Raw genomic sequence first — 18,818 nt, forward strand, 5'->3', positions numbered from 1 at the left:
GTATGTCCGGTGTCGAGGGCGGGCGAGGCCGGTGGACGGGCTGTCTCAGTCTTGTATATCGGGTTGCACCCGGGCTGCGGTCAAGTTGCACTGCGCCGGGAAGCTGAGCCCACACAGCACGCCTACGGCGCGCGGTTTTGAGATGAGATGAGATGAGATCCCGCTGCGAAGCTGCTCGGGTTAAGCAACCCCGCAGAGCCGGCAAGGGATTTAACAGAAAAAAGATTTAAGGGCACTGGAAGCAGACCGAAAAAGTCAGGAGTCTCATTGCGATCGTTGCGGCTCGTCGCGTATCACGAAATAGACGAGAGCAAATCCCTCTTTGCCCATAGTGGACGGAGAAGACAGGAGGCGGTGATCGTCTTGCCGGCAAGGAAGGGTAATGCGGGACAATTCAGACCGCGCGCGCCATGTGCCACTGCACGCCCAGGCTTCAGGAAGCAAGCCCCCCAACAGATCCCCAAACAACACCCGCCTGTGAATGGCGCCAGGCGCTTTCCTCGAAATAGAAAAGTGCGGCTGAGCGTTGCTGGTGATTGATGCGGGGAGCGCCAGTGTGGAATCCCAAGCATCCAATGAAGATGCTTCGCCCCCCCATGGCCGACGGGGTTCGTTTTTGCGTTGGTGTCGTTGTCAGGCTCATGTTGGGCGGTTGGCAAATGTGCCCAACTGAAGGGTTCCTGGCTTGAAGGCTTCGGCTGGCGGAAAAAGGATCCGAGTAAGGAGTTTCTTGAAGAGACCCGAAGTTTCAACTCTCAAGTAAGACGAGGGTATCTAGAAGTAATCTACGTAATAAGGTTAACTCCTTTTTCTAACGACGTCCGCTGTTAGCATCAATTCTTGAAGAGAGGGTTGAATCACGATCAACAAGCAGGGTTCAGGGCTTCCATCTCGAAATGGATGCCTGAATGGAACACCCCCACATTCCAGGGTCCAGTGGTGTGAGCAGCGCTCATGTTGTTGGAATTGGATGGGTTCCCCACGCGAAGAACAGTGAAGAAAAGCGGCTTGCGACCTTACACTAGTGTACTGCGTACGACCTGAAAAATTACGGTCTTGCTTGGTGCATGACTGAATTGGGAGGGATGCAGTGGAACACCCATCCTGAACGTCTTGGGACCATGTGTTTGACGAATCGGTTCCCGTCGACGCTTGGTGAAAACGGATTAGGAGGGTAACTCGCCCGGAGATGGGACCCGTTCGGTCGTGGTCAAACCACGTGGAATCTGAGACCTTCGGTGGGCTGAACGACCTGTCTCAGCATCTTGGAGGTAAGGAGTCCGTAAATATGCATCCTAATTTTGAAGATGTTAGCTTTTTTCTCTCTCTTACCTCTTGTTTTTTTATCTTTTTTTCAACACATTTATTTCCCCTCTCCTTTTCCTTCTTGTTTTTCCCTCAACAAGCCGGCTCTTCTTGTTTGCCGGATGCCAATTCCGGGAAAGCCGCAAGGGGTGTGAATTCGACATCTTATGGAATGCAAAGTTGACGAGTTGCAAAGTTCAACCGAGAGATTTGCAGTGGGTTGCATCCCACCTGCAGTCTACCATGGAAGGAAGGAAGCACTGGCGAGAGACATTCTCTGACGGTTGTGTTCCCGTCCGTTCCTTCCACTGCCAATCTTGGGAACGTGGATCAGAGGAAGGAACATCCGATCAAAAATCTCCTATTCCCCGAGTCTGGATTCCGTATTCCTTTCCCCGTGTCCCAAGTTCTTGAAGTTCCCATTGCTCTGCTTTTCGGGCTAACACTTCTGTTTGTTTCAACACATTCATTTTTCATGCATGTCCATGAGACTTCGGCCTACCATGACGTCACAGCGGATCCTTTTGCTTGGCGCCAATTCTTCATCCCTTCTCTCGTCCCGTCTGTGCCGCTGTCCGACGAGAGGTATCCCCAAACGGGTAGTGCGGCGTCTTGCGTGCTAGAGACTTTACTTGAGCAGTTCGAGAATTCCCAGTTAAATCAAGACAAGACCCTAGAGTTGGCTACTGTGTCGGCAAAATACATACTATGTAATCCCCATAGGCGTTTCTTTCCGTCGAACTTCCCGATTCTTGACCGTTGAAACGATTCCCCATCACCCCTGTTTCCACACCCATCGCCCCGCTGTGTGGAACTGATGGATTCGGACGAACAGGGGCTGATCGCGAATGGATTGTCGCAATGGAACGGTCCGCCTGGCGGCACACCGGCAGCAGCACAGTGAGCGACAGACCGACAGCAGCATCCTCGCAGCGGACTGGGGCCAACACCACACCAACTTCTCTCGGCTCACACCATGGAGACCACCAACCTTGGTCGCGACGCGGGCTCGACCTGCTCGGGCTCTCGGAATGCACCCTCTCGACCCTTCTCGTCCCACAGCGTTGTGGGTCGCCGTGTCGATCGCCGTGCAAGCCGGGAATGTGTGGACAATGAACCCCGCGGCTCCCCGGGATTCGAGAGTCGCGACTTTTTTTTTTAAAGTTTCGGTTGCTTCAGCAATGTGGAGAGATGGGCCCTCTTATCTCTCCGTTCTCTGTCTCTCTGCAGCTCTCTCTGCCTTCTGTCTCTCTTTAATTTCTTCTTTTCTTCCCCTCGTTCTAACTTTGAACTCTCTACCATAAAGATAGAGCGCGTGACAACCTTTTTGGTACTTACAGCAAGGCTCATCATGGGTTCGCCCGTCGATGAGTCGTCGCCGGCGCTCTCGCGGCCAACGCTGCAGGTCCAGATGCCCTCGTACCGCGAGCCTAGTCCCGACGCTGAGGCCGCTGCCAGAGCGTCCGTAGACCGAGAGCATCTCGTCCCTGACTCGGCGGCGCCTCTGAGCCCGGCTGAGTCGAGAGAGGCCGCGAACCGGCTGCACGACGACCTGGAACTGCTGCGTGCCGAGCGCGTGGTGTCGACGAACGACCGCAAAGACCGCGACTCGCTCCATCCCGGGTCGAAGAACCGGCGGAGCCACGAGCACCGCATCGAAGACGCCTTCAACACGACGAATCCCCCGCCCGTAACCCCGGCGGTGGCGGCTGTCCCGGTGAAGACGACGTGGCTCACCAAGCTATGGCTGCTGATTAAGAAGTTTCCCCGCGTGCTGCGATACGTCGTCTACGCCATCCCGCCCGGGATTCTGATTTTGATCCCCGTGTTCCTCGACCTCTTCGCCTACGACCGCAAGGGCGATCCCGTGGGTGGGCCAGGGGGCGTCCAGCTCATGTGGTTCGGCATCTGGCTCGAGGTGGTGTGGCTGACTCTCTGGGCGGCCCGCATCGCGACGTCCATCCTACCGCCCATTGTGGCCTTCGTCGCCGATACGGTCGGTTCGACGAACCACAAGAAGTGGAAGGACATTGGGCGGCAGCTGGAGTTCCCGACGGGCATTTTCCTCTGGCTGCTGGCCGTGCTGGTGTCGTACAAGCCGATCCTGGACAAGCACCGCGTGCTCGACCCCGAGGACGGCAGCAAGAACCCGCGGCCGTACGTGACGTGGATCGACGTGGTGTACAAGGTCATCATCGCACTGTTCGTGCTCGCGACGCTCAACCTGGTGGAGAAGATCCTGATCAAGTGGATCGCGACGTCGTTCCACCTGCGGACGTACTCGCACCGCATCCGCGAGAACCAGCTGCACATCGAGTACCTCGTCGCCCTGTACACGCACGCCAAGACGCAGTTGGAGGGGCAGGACCCGATCTGGGGCTCGCCGTCGAGCCGGCGGGACTCGGACCAGGCGGCGACACCCCTGAAAAACATCCAGCACAACGCGCGGCACGTATGGAGCAAGGTGGGCAACGCGGCGAACCGGGTGGCGGGGGACTTGACCGGGCGCAAGTTCCTCAAGGGCAATCACCCACGCAAGGTGGTCAACGAGCTGCTGCGCAGCAGCGAGTCGAGCTACACACTGGCGCGGGTGTTTTACCGCACGTTTGTGCGGCCGGGCGAGACGACGATTACGGGCGAGGACCTGGCGCCGGCGTTCCCCGCGGGGCAGGAGGACGCGGAGGCATGCTTTGGGGTGTTTGACAAGGACCTGAACGGGGACATTTCGATGGAGGAGCTCGAGATGGTGTGCAACGAGATCCACCTGGAGAAGAAGGCGATTGCGGCGTCGCTCAAGGACCTGGACTCGGTGATCAAGAAGCTGGACGAGGTGTTTGTGTTTATCATTGTGGTGATTGTGATTATTGTGTTTATCAGCATCATCTCCAACTCGGCCGCGGCGGCGCTGACGTCGACGGGGACGGTGATTCTGGGGCTGTCGTGGCTGCTGCAGGCCACGGCGCAGGAGTTCCTCCAGTCCATCATTTTTGTGTTCGTCAAACACCCGTTCGACGTCGGCGACCGGGTCCGAATCTACGGCAGCACGGGCACGACGATGACGGGCGACGACTACTACGTGCTGGAGGTGTCGCTGCTGTACACCGAGTTCCGCAAGATGGAAGGCCACGTGGTCCAAGCCCCCAACTCGATCCTCAACACGCTCTTCATCCTCAACCAGCGGCGCAGCCAAGGGTTAGCCGACCCGATCAACCTCAAACTACGATTCGGCACATCGGAAGCGCAGATCGAGGCGCTCAAGGCGCGCATGCTGCAGTTCTGCCTCGACAACAAGCGCGACTACGCACCCCGCGTCATCTCCGAAGTCCAGACCATCGACGAGGTCTGCAGCATCACCATGAACATCATCTTCTTCCACAAGAGCAACTTCCAAAACGAGCTGCTGCGCCTGAACCGCCACAACCGCTTCGCCGTCGAGCTGATGCACCAGATGAAGGACCTCGGTCTCGAAACGCCACATCTGGTGCAGCCCGGCGGCGCCCAGAACATGCCGCTGTACTGGAGCCAGGTCCAGCCGCCCCCGGTGTACCAGGCGGCAGCCACCAGCAGCGATGGCCAGGTACCACCAGCAGCAGCAACAACAGCAGCAGCAGCGACTGGATCATCAACCTCAAACCCCGCCATGGTCCGGAGGCGAGCCACGAGCCGGGCGGCGGCCGCAGTGGTAGATGCGGGGATGGATTTCCAGGATGTGTTCCATACCCGACGGCGGGATAATAGCATCTCGCGGCTGCCGTCGATTAGGCAGGCTGTGAGGGAGGAAGAGGATGGTGAAGAGGGGGGACGGGAACGGGAGCGGAGCCGACGGCCGGCGAGGGTGGAAGAGGAGAGTGAGAAGGAGGGGTTGGAGAAGATGGCGAGCCGGGAGAGTGTGGCGACTGCGAGGAGGGGGTGGAGGGCGAGGAGTCGGTCGACGCAGGGGTCTGTTAGTAATGCTGTGTGATGTGTTGATTTTGGGCCTTGGATTTTGGATGGGACCTAGCGATGTTTGGATCTTGGATCTTGGATTTTGGATTTTGGATTTTGGATCTTTGGATGTTCTATCCGTTGGTGGGATCTGGCGCATACAGAATGTTTAATGACCTAGACTGTTTGTTGACTTTGATATTTCTGTCACAATACACTGATGAGAAAGCCTAGCTCTAGCATTGGCGGTTCATCTTTTACCCATCCCCTGAAGCACCCGTTCATGTATTCATCTCCTCATTATGTTCCTACATGGTGTCCCTTCCAAACATCATTTTCCAAATATGATCTCCCAAGATAATCACAACACACCTAGCTTACACCTAGTGTAGTGTAGTTACTCCCCCACAACCCGTACGCAAACAACCTCGCTCCCCTCACTCCCCTCCTCCACCCCACACCTCGTCAACCGACCTCCCTGCTGCGTCTGCCTGATATCCAGCACCTCCACGCCATCTGCCAGCCCAGCCTTCTTCCCATCGGCACCCGGATTAGACCCAACAGTCAAACTCCGTACACTCCCGTCGTCGAGAGTGATGCCAGCGGTGAAAGCGACGCGGGTGAAGTTGGCCAGCGCGATGGGGATGTTGGGGAGGCCGGCTAGGGGGGCGTCTTGCAGGACCCAGGAGGCTTCTTTGCGGCAGAGTGTGGGCTGCGTATTCTGTGTCGGTGTGGTAGTGGGAGTGGGAGTGGATGAGGTCCTAGTGGATGAAATGGTCGAAGAAACAGTAGCAGGAAACGTCTTCCGCACACTAGCGATCGGTGTCGCGCCCTCGGGACACCCAACATCCGGGCCAAAGTTCTCTGCGATGGCCACCACTTCCCCTTCCCCATCCTCACCACCCACCGCTTCACCTTCCCCCTTTTCAACCCCCTCGCCCGGAGAGGCAGCAGACCCAGACCCAACAGACCCAACAGACCCAACAACCAAACTCAACCGCACCAAATCCCCCTCCCCAACCACAACCCCCTCAAAAGCCGTCTCCCCCTTCTGCCCCGGCCCCTGATACCAAATCACAGGCTGCTGGTGTCCGCCTAGCGTCCCATCATAAAAGATATCCACCCCGGCGCGCAACATCCCCCCTGCTACTCCTGTCCCCCCTTGCGCAACACCACCAGAAAGAGAGGAGGAGGGGGAGCATCCCGTCCCAGAGGGGGATACACCAGCGTCAACACCAACCCAAAACGACGCGCCGTAGACCGTCGCAGAGTTATTGGCTGTTGGGCCGGAGGTCGGGATGTTGGCGAGGGGGATGCGGAAGGTGCTTGTTATTGTTGAGAGGAGGGGTTGTTTGGTGGTATTATTACTCTCTGACAGAGGGAGAGTTAGGACTGCGCCGGCGAGGGTTGTGTCTGCGTCGGCTTCGGCGTCTGCGGATGTGGATGTGGAGAGGAGGTGGGAGAGGGGCTGCTGCTGGGGGGCTGCCGGGAGGGTGTGCAGGAGGCGGTGGGGGTTGGGATGGGGGTAATGGATGGTGTTGGCGCGGGGGATGGCGCGGGGAATGGTGGGTGTTGCTGTGGTTGTGGTGGCCGTTGTGGCGAGGAGGAGGAGGGTTGATGTGGGCTTCATGGTGTTTAGGTTTTTGGTGTGTATTTTCTCGTTATTAGGTGGCGTAGGGGTCGAACGAGGGACTGACTGAGATTATTAGATCCCACAAACAAACGAGCGAGAGGATGTAGAAATAAGAACTCCGATCGAAGAAGAACACGAGAAGAATACTAAAAAAAAAGACCAGGAACAAATATAACGGAAACGCCCGCCCAGTCCAGAACCAAATCGCCCGTTTTGCCGATCCCCGAGAACACAAGAAACGGTTCTGTTTGAGCCAAAGAAACAAGCGAAAAACACCGCCAAGCATGCCAAGATTGCCCTGCCGCCCTGTGCCTGATACCCCTGAATGGGCTGCATTCTCAGCTTGCCAGGGACCATTCCTCTTGACCTTAAATCTCAGCTCTCCCGATCCAATCATTCAGTCAGCTATGGCAAAGGTTTATTAGGCCCAGAACCGGTCAGTTTATATTCTGAATTGTCCACTCCCGAATCAGGAAGCCTACCATCTACGTAGATAGGCCTGTGACGAACAGACGCCGTGCTACAAACCGTATTCGCCTCGTCAGGTTGTACAGGACATGGTACATATGTACATGCTACGACACTGCTGTGCATGGGAACGAGGTACGTACCCAGGGCAAACCTAGCGTGACTTCTACTTTGTCTCGTTTTTTTCCCTCATTCTTCATCTATATTTTTCCTTTCTGCCTTTTTCGTCCCTTTCCCTCCTTCTACCCAAGCACTCCACGTGTCGGCATAAGGAAATGAAAGGGTGTCTACGCCCCAGCCTAGCATACCGGAATCCACCATCGTACAGCACCGGTTCCGAGCCCAAGTCCGAGGTACTCCACGGAGTATTGCCCCTCGAATCTCGACTTTGCAAAGTAGCGTGGGTAAGTAAGGAACTGGATGTCAACCTCTCCCACAGCTCTTATACAGAGTAAGAACTCCGAAGACGATTGAAGCCCAACTCGGCCAGGATGCAGGGTCTACTGTGTAATTGCTGTAGGCATGCTGGGTATTGACAGTTATACGAGTTAGGTCGGGGTTGTTTGCTTGCCGCGGGACGGGTATTTGAATGGCTTATGCCGTTACCCGTGATGTTTCGATCTCGTGATTGTTGCTGCTCTCCTGTTGCTATTCTTGTTGCTCATGTTGTTGTTGCTGTTATTACTGCACTGTACCGCACCATCCCGTATCCCATTCCGCAGCGTATGAATTTTGCTTTGAGTCGCGTCCTCCGCAATGCGGTTGGTGTACTATACATAGACAACACAGTAAAAACACATGAACGCAAATATCCCGCCAAGCCCCCCTAACCTTTTTTCAGCAGTTGACAAGGTAAATCAGGCAAGTAGGACAAACCCTCGTAAAACCGCCATCACAACCGTTACGAGCGTAGTACAGCAGAAATATCGCAGGTAGCCCGGAGCTGAGTTCAGCGGGTACAGAACAGCACTGCCCATCGTTCAACAGAACAACGCAGGTAAACCAACAGCACGAAGAAAGACACCAAAAGAACGGAGCAGGTAAAATCCACCTTAAAGCAGGGGAGCAGGTAAATCAAGCAGCTAGGGAAGCGGGCAAATCAAGCAAGCAGGCAAGCAAAAACAGACAAGGAAAAGAACGCATCTTCAACGGTCTTATGGTCAGGTCTATCTATACTCAGAGTCAGAACCCCCCCCCCCTCTCGAGATCACAAGAAAACAACTTCACCACAGCCAGATATATTCCAAGCCTTAGCTCCCCTCACACATTCACCCCCCGCGCCTCACTCGCCCACTCCTCACTCCCTCAACCCTCTCAACCCCCCTCACACCCCAGACTGCTTGTTGACCTACACCAAAAACCTAAAAAACAACCCTCCAATCCCCCCCCACGGGCACTCCCACCTTCCGCACAACCGCAAACCCCGCCCTCCTCCCCTCAGCAGGCGTAACCTCCACCCTAGCCTCCCACGTCCGTCCCTCGCTCTCCACCTTGACACTCGTCTTCCCCTTCCAACTCCCCGGCACACCGACGACTACTATCTTGTCGACGTTTACAGACCTCATCTTGCTGAGCCATTCTCCTTCTTCTTTCTCCGAGGTGGCCTCCCGGCCGTTGTAGTCGGTTGAGGTCAACGAGCCGGCTGCGCCGTCGAAGAGGAAGCGACGGTGGATGTATTGTCCTTGTTGGTACTCAAACGAGTCGCCGTCGTCGACATACAAATCCCCCTCAGCGGTGTCGGTAGCCTTCCTGGGCGCTGCGACAACAAGGGTGTACGGGTCCCAGCGCATGAGAGCGCTCGAGCGACGGGGGATGTCACGGCGCGCAAAGACATGGCCGCCGCGCATGAGGAGGGGGATGGATTCCAGGGGTGCGTCGAGGGTGACGTGTTTGCCTTTCGCGGTCGGGGGGATGGAGTAGGTGAAGTAGTCGTAGTAGATTTCGGAGTCCGGGATGAAGATGTCGACGGTGGTTTGGCCTGGGCTGGTGACGGGTTTGGAGAGGAGGCCGGTGGTGCCGAGGAAGAATTGGTCGTCGATGGCGAGGCTGGATTCGGAGGCAGGGTGGGTGTAGAAGAGGGGTTTGATGATGGGGGTGCCGTCGAGGTGGGCGTGGCGGAAGGCGGTGTACCAGGAGGGGAGCAGGCTGTAGCGTAGGCGGAGGGCCGCGCCGATGATGGTGGTGTAGGGCTCGCCGATGAGGTAGGGTTCGCGGCGGCGGGCGTCGATGTGCGCGTGCGCGCGGAAGAAGGGGTAGAAGGCGCCGGCTTGGTACCAGCGGGTGAGGAGGTCTTTGTCGGGGTTGCCAAAGAAGCCGCCGACGTCGGCCCCTGAGAAGGGGAACCCGGAGATGCCTTGGCTCAGGATCATGGGGATGGACACCTGGAGGTGGTCCCAGGCGGCCTGGTTGTCGCCCGTCCACATGGCGCCCACGCGCTGCGAGCCGGCGAAGAACGAGCGGGTGAGCACAAAGGGCCGGCGGTCGGCTTCACCCTCGCGGCGTGTCACTAGGGCGTGGTAGGTGGCGTTGTGGAAGGTCATGCCGTTGAGGTTGTGGACGTCGCGGTGCTCCCAGCCGCCGGCGTGCAGGTTGTCCTTGGGCATGGTGGTCTCGGGCCCGTTGAAGACCGACGGCTCGTTCATGTCGTTCCAGATGTGCGTGTTGGGCAGCGTGCCGACGAAGCGGTCGTACCGGAACAGCGACGCCCACCATTCCCTCGCTTTGGGACTAAACGCGTCGATCCAGTGCGACGACCCCGGCCAGCACCAGCCCTCGAAGAGGTTGCCCTTCTTGTCCTGCACCCCGAGCTCCTGCGCCTTAAGCTCGGCCACGACGTCGTAGTTGGCCACGTTCTTGATGTGCGGGTCGATGATCACCACCAGGTTGCGGCCGTGCTCGTCCAGCTGCTCGCCCATGCCGACGGGATCCGTAAACGAGTGCTTGTCCCACGTAAAGTACTTCTTCTCGTCCGTGTACTCGATGTCCAGCCAGATCACGTCGTACGGCAGCCGCGCCTTGTCCATCTTGCGGTCTACGTCCTTGACGTCGTCGTCTGACACGTAGTTCCACCGGCACTGGTGGTGGCCCAGCGCAAACTCCTGCGGCATCGCCGTCGTGCCCGTGAGCTCGCCGTATTGCGCCGTCAAGTCCTGCGGCGTCGGCCCCAGAAACACAAACACGTCCAGCAGCCCGCTCTCCGAGAACCAGTGCGTGTGCGTGTTGGTCCGCGCCTTGCTGCTGCCCAGCGACAGCGGGTTTTTCGTTTCCTTCGCCTTGGTGATGTCCACCCACGTCTCGGCCGCGTTCAGCCAAAACACCCCCGCGCTCGAGTCTTTGCGGTGCGCCTGCATGAGCGGGATCGCTCCGTACAGCGTCATCGGGCTGTCCAGGATGTACTCGAACACGTCCGCGTTGTACATCCGGTACGGCTCCTCGTAGTTGCCCTCGCCCCCGCGCGTCTGCTTGAGCGACAGCGAGCTGGCGTGCGACGGGATGCCAAACACGTGCTCGAAGCCCACAAACGAGATGTCGAGCCCGATGCTCTCCGGCCCGCGCGGTTTGCTGTCCGTGTTTCCGCCGAACGTCTCATCCCACCAGGTCGACTGGTCCTCGCCCTGGGGCTGTTCCTCCGTCTGGATGACCGGGCTCTCCTGGCTCTCCTCGGCCGACTCGCCCTCCGCCTTCTCCGGCTCGGGCTGCTCAATCTTCGGCCGCCAGTGCTCCACATTAAGCAGGCCCTGGTCATTGAACCTGACCTGGCTGTGCCCGTCCCGCTTAAAGTCAATGCTAAACGGCGACAGCTTAATCGTAGCCTCAAACTTGGACGCCGGTCCATACTTGACCGTAACCTGCGTCTTATCCTCATACCCAACCTTCGCCTCCTTATCCAGCGTAGTCCCCCCCACAACCACCCACTCCTCGGCCCCATTATACCTCTCCTTCCTCGCCTTGCTCTCATGCCGCAGCTCAATCTCCCCCTTCTGCCGTTTCTCCTCGTCGACCGTGACTCGTGCCGTGCCGGACTCGTGGAACGAAATCGTAAGCGGCAATCGGACCGTCTCGGCGCCGTCGTTGATCGTCTTCAGGATCACGGCCTGGTACTGTCCGTCGTGGAACGAGCCCGAGCTAGCGTCGACGTGGTAGGGTGATTCCCAGCCTGTTGAGCCGAGCGCGTGGTCGGCGAAGGCCCGGTTGCGGTGGCAGAACCCGGATTGGTGGCACTTTTTGAAGTCATGCTCCTTTACGGCGACTAGGTACATGCATCAGGTTAGGTCAATTGGATTGCTCAAGACGCTAAAACATTGAAATTATGCATCAATCAACTCACCTGCCGGAGCAAAGGCCGCAGAAAGCGCCGAAAGCAGACCCAGGTATCCCGTCCATCTCGACGACAGCGGCCCCGTGACGTGCATCTTTGCTTGCTCTCTCTCGCGCCCTGCGCTTGCACAGCGGGCACGGCCTCGCCAGCTGTTGCTAATGGTCAAAGCACAAGGGAATCAGATCGTAAAAAGGGGTGTGGCCGTCGGGTTCATCGAGAGACCGCCAGGGCCGTGGAGATTGTTACTCAATGGCTTTCTGATGAGCCACTGGTTTGGTTGTTCGTGTTGTTTTCCACGATTTACTGTGTACACAGTTTACACTGACAGCATCAAGGACAACACCCTGGAAGCTGCCCAGCCGGCAGGCGGATTGGCCACCTTGCAGCGGCAGCTCGCCCCGCAACCGGCTGCAGCTCGCGGCACCCTTTTATCCGGGCCCACATGCCGCATACATGAATATTCCTGGTAATTACTCCTTTGCTTCTCTCGAGCTTCAAACTCGATCGTAGACCGAGGAGCTCTTAATAGTCGAGCCTAGACGGTGCTAGGGTAATAGTATCAAATGTGGGCAGTCGAGATATATCATGATATTGGCTGTTAATCATTATTGTTGGACCCATTACTGGACAATCGCAGAGTATCGCTGTACACCCTATTTGAAGCGGTGTGAAGCCACATGCTGGGCAAGGACATCGTGGTTCGTCAACAGATCGGACCGTCCCGAAAAAGATAGGACCTCAATGGGTTGAAATTGGGTTGTAGTACACCATTTCCGCTCTCGAAACCTGTCGTTGCTCCAATTGATACCTAATAGCCACCGTCTGTGGTTCCAGTCAGGAACTTTTTATCTCGGACTGTCTGTTTTGATCGGGTCGAAGCTGGATCGAGATCAGCTTGACCTGCAGCGCAGAGAAACCCGCCAAAAAGGAGAATCATAAACAGGGGAGAACTGAAAAACAAAAACAAAAGAGCAGAGAATGGAGGCACGGCAAAGAAAGATGATCAGCGGGGACGAGCCCGCCGGCCAGCGACGGCCCAGATCTCGGGAGCGCGAGAGCTTCGTCGTCCGTTTCGATCGTATGTATGGATACCTAACCTTGGGTGGTCTGGCCCTCTGCATGTTGTTGGTTTATTTTTTCGGCAACCCCACCCGCGAGCTCCTCTGTGGACGGCCACCCCCTACTCCGGACATTTCTTGTTCGACCCTCTCGCCACAAATTCCTCAACCTCCCCTCTCTCCGCAACTTGCTCCCGATCAACCAGTTCTGCAACCACCTGCAAAACCTCAAGCACCCGTCAAGATGTCGACCACCGAGCGGACGTGAGTTTTTCTTCTGCTGCTTGCCTTGCCCCCTATTTTTGCTGGTTTTTTCGAGTTGCCCTCAATGCCCCTCGATTACCCCGCCATCCGCGTCTTTCCGATGTTTTTTTACCCCGCCATTTGGCAGCAACTTGGCTGACATGGAGATAGCTTCATTGCCATCAAGCCTGATGGCGTCCAGGTAAGACGGTCTCTCGCTATGCTTTCTGACATTGGCCAATGCTAACTCCAATGCAGCGTGGACTTGTTGGCAACATCATCTCTCGCTTCGAGACCCGCGGGTAAGGAGCCTGACTCCCTCATTCCCCGTGTCATGCTAACGTTGCGGTGTAGCTTCAAGCTCGTTGCCCTGAAGCTGGTCACCCCCGGCAAGGAGCACCTCGAGAAGCACTGTATGTTTTAGCCCGCATTCAACAACCATTAATAGCTAATCATACTGACGGATTCGTAGACGCCGACCTCTCCTCCAAGCCTTTCTTCGCTGGCCTCGTCAACTGTACGCCCCCTACCTAGTCTACCTCTACACATTCACCTGCTGATACCTCGAATAGACATGAACAGCGGCCCCATCGTCGCTATGGTTTGGGAGGGTCTTGATGCCGTCAAGACCGGCCGCGGTACGGACCCCTGAGCCCACTAAACCCCCTTCCCAAACACCCCTTTCCCAAACAACCCACTGACATACCCCTCTCGTCTAGTCATGCTCGGTGCTACCAACCCCCTCTCCTCCGCCCCCGGCACCATCCGTGGCGACTTCTGCCTCCAGACCGGCCGCAACGTCTGCCACGGCTCCGACAGCGTCGAGAGCGCCGAGAAGGAGATTGCCCTGTGGTTCAAGAAGGATGAGCTCCTCGCCTGGAACTCTGCCCAGGCCAGCTGGCTCTACGAGTAAATGCTCTCTACGAGTAATCTCGTCACAATCGTGGACAGCTGAGGGTTTACGGATAGGTGAGCTCTAGTTGGTCATAGTAGATTGTGTCTCTTGCATCTAAGAAAAATGTGAAGAGTTGCCATGCTATTTGTTGATGACCTGACTGCTGTGAGATGTGTCGAATACAGTAAATACAACCATGTTACCATCCTGATATTGTGAGAGCGTTATTCATACCAATTCGCCCTCTTTCTTGACTTCGGAACCCTAAGTCATCATGGAGACAAGGCCGGGTACCAAAGTTTATGGGTTATTTAGTAATTATTGCTGGGTCACTCCCAGCGTTTTCTTGAATGTTTCGACAGTTAAAGCAGTTGGGACCCCACACCCCACACACCCCACATTTGCTCAATTGGGGAATTTTCGTTTGGAACTTTTTTTCCAAGCACCATCCCACTTCTACCTCACAACCGCGTCGCGTCGCTGTTCACGAACTAAAAGAAACCTGAAAACAAGAGAACCCCGAAAAAGAGACACCCACAGCCCTTCGCCGACCGATGACACTTGCCACCGACACATAGAGCGAGAACACACCTAAAGAAAATAACATACACACAAAACGACAGCCACCATGTCGTCGTTAAAACCACCAACAGCAGCCCCGGGCTCAACCCCAAGAACAATCTCCCCCTTCCTCTCCCCGGGCCCCCACACCACCCCCAACTCCCTCGCCATCCTCCAACTCTCCCGGGATAACCTCCTCCCCGTATACCTACAACCGGCCGCCGGCGCACACGATGGCTACGCAGAGGGCGCCGTCGTCAATACTCGGTACGGATCCTTCCCGCATTCCACTATGTTGGGTGTACCGTGGGGATCGCAGATTAGGGCTAGTAAGGTGGATACGGGGTCGAGGGGGAGGAAGAGGAAGAGGGAGGGTGAGCCCGAGGGGGATGGGGACCGCGAGGGGGGGGATGCTGAGGGGGGAAATACTGAGGGGGGGAAGGGGGGGAAGGAAGGTGAGGATGGGACTGGGACTGGTGGTGGTGGAGACACAGCAGTGGTGAAGAAAGTAGTGGCCGACACGAGCGGGTTCATCCACGTCCTCCCGCCAACTCCCGAGCTGTGGACCAGCAGTCTGCCACATCGCACCCAAGTGGTCTACACCCCCGACTACAGCTACATCCTCCACCGTATACGCGCACGGCCCGGGTCGACACTCATCGAAGCGGGCGCTGGCAGCGGGAGCTTCACGCATGCGTCGGTGCGGGCGGTGTATAATGGGTATCCGGTGGTGGATGAAGAGGGGGCTAGGGCTAGTGGGCCACGGAAGGGGAAGGTGTTCAGTTTTGAGTTTCATGAGGAACGGTACCACAAGATGAAGAAGGAGCTTAGGGACCATGGGATGGAGCGGTTGGTGCATTTGACACATCGTGATGTGTATGGAGGTGGGTTCTTGGTGGATGGTGGGAAGAGCCCGGAGGCGGATGCTGTGTTTCTGGATTTGCCTGCGCCCTGGGAAGCGCTTCATCACCTCTCCCGACGGAAGCCCGCACCCACCACCAAACCGACCTACACCACCGACACCTCTCCATCCGGGAAAGCCGACCCCGAATGGGTATCCCCGTTAAACCCCCGCAAAAGCGTGCACCTCTGCACCTTCTCCCCCTGCATCGAGCAAGTCACCCGCACGGTATCAGCGATGCGTCGGCTCGGGTGGGTAGACATCGAGATGGTGGAGGTTGCGAACCGTAAGTACCACACCTCGCGCGAGCGGGTCGGGCTGAACCTCAACTTTGAGCGGGGCGTCAACAACTCGGCGCATGATGTCGAGGAGGCGATTACCCGGCTGGCGGAGATTGAGGCGAGGTTTCGGGAGCATGCGGCTAAGCCTAGGGGGGAGGATGGGGATGAGGATATGGATTCTGGGGATGAGGAGGTGCCTGTTGTGGGGAACACCAAGACCAACGGGGCTAGGAATCCCCTCGAGGAGAAGACGACGACGACGACAGCCAGCACAGCACCCTGGCTCGAAGGCCGACTCATCACGCGCGGCGAGCCAGAGATCAAGACGCACACGTCGTATCTCGTGTTTGCCGTGCTGCCCATGGAGTGGACCGAGGCGGACGAGGCGGCGGCCGCGGCGCAGTACCCGCTGGGCAAGGAACAAAAGGTCATTGGGGCGGTGGATAAGAAGGCGCGGAAGCAGGAGAGGCGCGAGCAGTTGCAGAAGACGCAGGGGTCGGGGAGCCGGAAGGCGAGACGGAAGGAGAGGGATGAGAAGATGGGGGAGATTGGGGTGTAGTCAGTCGGGCAGAGAAGTGTAGCGAGAAATACTGTAACGGGAGAGAGAGACTAGTTCTTAGCGAAAGAGCGAGGCCAGTTGGGATTACCAAGCCTCCTAAGCCGCCCACAAAATCAACCATCCATAAGAATAGAGAATAGACTTGGAGCTAGAGCAGCAGAGACAATGCTGAATGAAATGTAATTCCCTACGAAATTGATTTCGAGATTCCTATAACTCAAGGGCTGACTCCCCAAGATAGTCCCGCTTATACCACGCACCTGCCCTCCCTCCCAATGGCCCTTTATAACCCACCCATCAGCTCCCAGTTTCCAACAGCCCCCCCATCCGACAAATGCCCAACCGCCGATGGTGTATTTGGGGGGGCGTGGGCCGCACCGAGCGCGCCCGCTTTCTCCCCTTCCTAAGTTCGATTCAGGGAGGGGGCACTACAGCAAAATTCTTCGGGATTTTCTTCGGGATTTTCGTAGCTGTTCACGTCCTCGCTGGAGGACGTGGGCGGTGAGCTTTTTTTTTTTTTTTTTTGCTTAAAGAAATATACTTTTTGTCGTCAAAACCATCTTAAAAACATAATAGGAGAATCGAAGGTTATATACAGCTAGGTTGTATGTTTGGAGATTTGAAGAGATGTAAATTGTCAAATAATCGGTCCCTATTTTGGTGGAGGGTGTTGAATTGCTATGTAGGCAACTGGTCCAGAGTATCGCAGATTAAAAGCTGCTCCTCGACATTACCAACATCTCAAATCCCAGAATATAAGACCATCTTCAATAGCTCTACTCCTTATCCTTGCCCTCATACAACTGAGCATAACTCGCCTTCAATCTGTTCTCACTGTCAGCATACGCTCCCCAGCCCACCAACTCACCCCCAAGCAGCCAAAAAAGGGGGAAAATGAGACAGAAAAAAACATACCTCATCATCAAATGCTCATCCGCCGTCATGACCCTCCGCTCAGCATACGGATTCCCCTCCGCCAACCCCCCCTTATACCCCTTCACCCTCTCACTCGGCACCGGCCCCAGCTCGGCGCCCCCAAACGGATGACAAAAGTATGCAATCGAGTACCGCGTGCCATGGTCCACCTCCCCTTGGACTCCATTCCCTCCCTCGCCCCCCTTATTCCCAGCTTCATCCCCTCCGGGCGCATGAGAGCTAGCAGCAGAAGGAAAAACAACCCGATGCACGGTACTCCTCAACAGCCCATTAGTCCAATACGAAAGCAAATCCCCAATATTCACCAGCACCGGCGGCGCCGGGTCATTCTCCGTGCCCGGCGGCACCACGGGGACAGCCGACCACGTCTTGCCGTCGCGCAGCAGGATCTCCAACCCAGGCTGACCGCGCAGACGGAAGAGGAGCGTCAGCGAGCCGTAATCTGAGTGGGCGCCTGCGCGGACGTCTTCGCTTTGGGGTTGGGGGTCGTTGTTGTTGTTGTTGTTGTTGTTGTTGTTGTTGTTGTTGTTGTCTGCTGGTTCGGTGGTGGTAATGGTGAGGGCAGCGCGCGGGGGATAGCGGAGAAAGCGGAGGATGGTGCCGGAGGGACCTTGGGAACGGAGGTGGGCGGTGGTGAAGAAGGATGGGGGCGTGACTTGGAGGCCGGCGCCGAGGAGGGTGGTGAGTTTGAGGGAGAGGTGGTAGCAGAGGTCGCGGAAGGCGCTGATGCGGGGTTCGGAGGGGAGGATGGTTGGTGGGAGGGGTTGTTGGGCTTTGTGGGAGAGGAATTCGCCGAAGTTGAAGGCTCTGGGTGATTTACTATCAGTATGGGGACGTGTGGGTGTGTTTGTGGTCTGAGCTGAGGTGAGGTACTCACTCTTTGAAGTCGCCGACCTGGGAAGGGTTAGTAGGATGTTTAGTGGGAGATGTGGCGAGAGATAGGAGCTGACTTACACGCTGGTTTGCTGGGTCGAGTGTCTCGTAGTTCATGGCTGACCACTACGGTACATTAATTGGCTATTCCAAGGACTTTCAGGGGTTGTAACAAGTCGACTTGACATACGCCTCGGTTGTTCTTTTGGATCGTGCAGGCCTGCTTCTCACTCAGGGGTGCATCGAATAGCTTCTTGGACTATACCCATATCAATATTCGCTCTACTCTCTTATCTGAGGTTGATTACATACCATCTCAAATGCTTCGTCGATAGCCTCAACGGGAATGTCCTGGCCGGTATTTTTCAGATAAACAAAGCCATGCTCAATCGCAGCCTCGACCAGCTCCTTAGCGACTTGGGTTTGGTCCTCGCCCGAGAGGTCGATGACGGGGATCTTTGCGGCGGCCATTGTTGATCATGAGCGGGTGTATCGTGGGGTTAGATAACGGAATGCCGTCCGAGTTGTCAGGATAATACAGTTTAGTAAGTTCGCTCCCAAAGTACAAATGAACAAAATCGAGCCGAGAGCTCAGAAAGGCCCAAATATCAAGAAATTTCTGCTTCAATAAAGTTGTTCTATCCTTGCTAGCGCTTGGTTCTCCGCTGCCGAAAGCCGAGGGGCATGACGGTTAGAGGTCGAAATACTAACACTTGTTTTCGAGTGGACCATTCAGCATGTATTTTACATCCTTTCCAGCCCGTAGCTATTTGATAATAGTCGATGAGGTCAGCACTACGTGTAAAACCACACTTCCGCCGTTTTAATTGTACTTCATTTTTAAACAGGCGAGGTTTCTACTA

The 18,818-nt window shown here is 56.4% G+C and overlaps 6 protein-coding genes across 6 annotated transcripts; 3 read left to right on the forward strand and 3 right to left on the reverse strand.

Annotated features, from left to right (window-relative positions):
• Positions 1–2,656: 2,656 nt before the first annotated feature.
• Positions 2,657–5,266, forward strand: C8A04DRAFT_34426 (Mechanosensitive ion channel-domain-containing protein; the record flags this gene model as incomplete). The annotated part of the gene is made up of 1 exon (XM_062782820.1): positions 2,657–5,266. The coding sequence occupies one exon, from the start codon at positions 2,657–2,659 to the stop codon at positions 5,264–5,266; it is 2,610 nt and encodes an 869-aa protein (XP_062640608.1).
• Positions 5,267–5,626: 360 nt separating this feature from the next.
• On the reverse strand, positions 5,627–6,859 carry C8A04DRAFT_25042 (uncharacterized protein; the record flags this gene model as incomplete). Its single annotated transcript, XM_062779409.1, has 1 exon — positions 5,627–6,859. The coding sequence occupies one exon, from the start codon at positions 6,857–6,859 to the stop codon at positions 5,627–5,629; it is 1,233 nt and encodes a 410-aa protein (XP_062640609.1).
• Positions 6,860–8,691: 1,832 nt separating this feature from the next.
• On the reverse strand, positions 8,692–11,742 carry C8A04DRAFT_25043 (2 subunit alpha glucosidase; the record flags this gene model as incomplete). The annotated part of the gene is made up of 2 exons (XM_062779410.1): positions 8,692–11,579; positions 11,658–11,742. The coding sequence occupies 2 exons, from the start codon at positions 11,740–11,742 to the stop codon at positions 8,692–8,694; spliced, it is 2,973 nt and encodes a 990-aa protein (XP_062640610.1).
• A 1,208-nt stretch (positions 11,743–12,950) lies between these two features.
• On the forward strand, positions 12,951–13,862 carry C8A04DRAFT_25044 (nucleoside diphosphate kinase; the record flags this gene model as incomplete). The annotated part of the gene is made up of 7 exons (XM_062779411.1): positions 12,951–12,970; positions 13,121–13,151; positions 13,208–13,251; positions 13,304–13,362; positions 13,422–13,466; positions 13,522–13,587; positions 13,669–13,862. 7 exons carry the CDS (start codon positions 12,951–12,953, stop codon positions 13,860–13,862), a joined length of 459 nt encoding a protein of 152 aa, XP_062640611.1.
• Positions 13,863–14,472: 610 nt separating this feature from the next.
• On the forward strand, positions 14,473–16,146 carry C8A04DRAFT_34429 (uncharacterized protein; the record flags this gene model as incomplete). The annotated part of the gene is made up of 1 exon (XM_062782821.1): positions 14,473–16,146. One exon carries the CDS (start codon positions 14,473–14,475, stop codon positions 16,144–16,146), a length of 1,674 nt encoding a protein of 557 aa, XP_062640612.1.
• A 776-nt stretch (positions 16,147–16,922) lies between these two features.
• C8A04DRAFT_9185 (uncharacterized protein) lies at positions 16,923–18,426 on the reverse strand (the record flags this gene model as incomplete). The annotated part of the gene is made up of 6 exons (XM_062785390.1): positions 16,923–16,971; positions 17,062–17,889; positions 17,960–17,976; positions 18,037–18,081; positions 18,146–18,214; positions 18,268–18,426. 6 exons carry the CDS (start codon positions 18,424–18,426, stop codon positions 16,923–16,925), a joined length of 1,167 nt encoding a protein of 388 aa, XP_062640613.1.
• Between the last annotated feature and the right edge of the window lie 392 nt (positions 18,427–18,818).

Source organism: Dichotomopilus funicola, assembly GCF_033296635.1.
Source record: "Dichotomopilus funicola strain CBS 141.50 unplaced genomic scaffold C8A04scaffold_4, whole genome shotgun sequence".
In the NCBI taxonomy this organism is placed as follows: Eukaryota; Fungi; Ascomycota; class Sordariomycetes; order Sordariales; family Chaetomiaceae; genus Dichotomopilus; species Dichotomopilus funicola.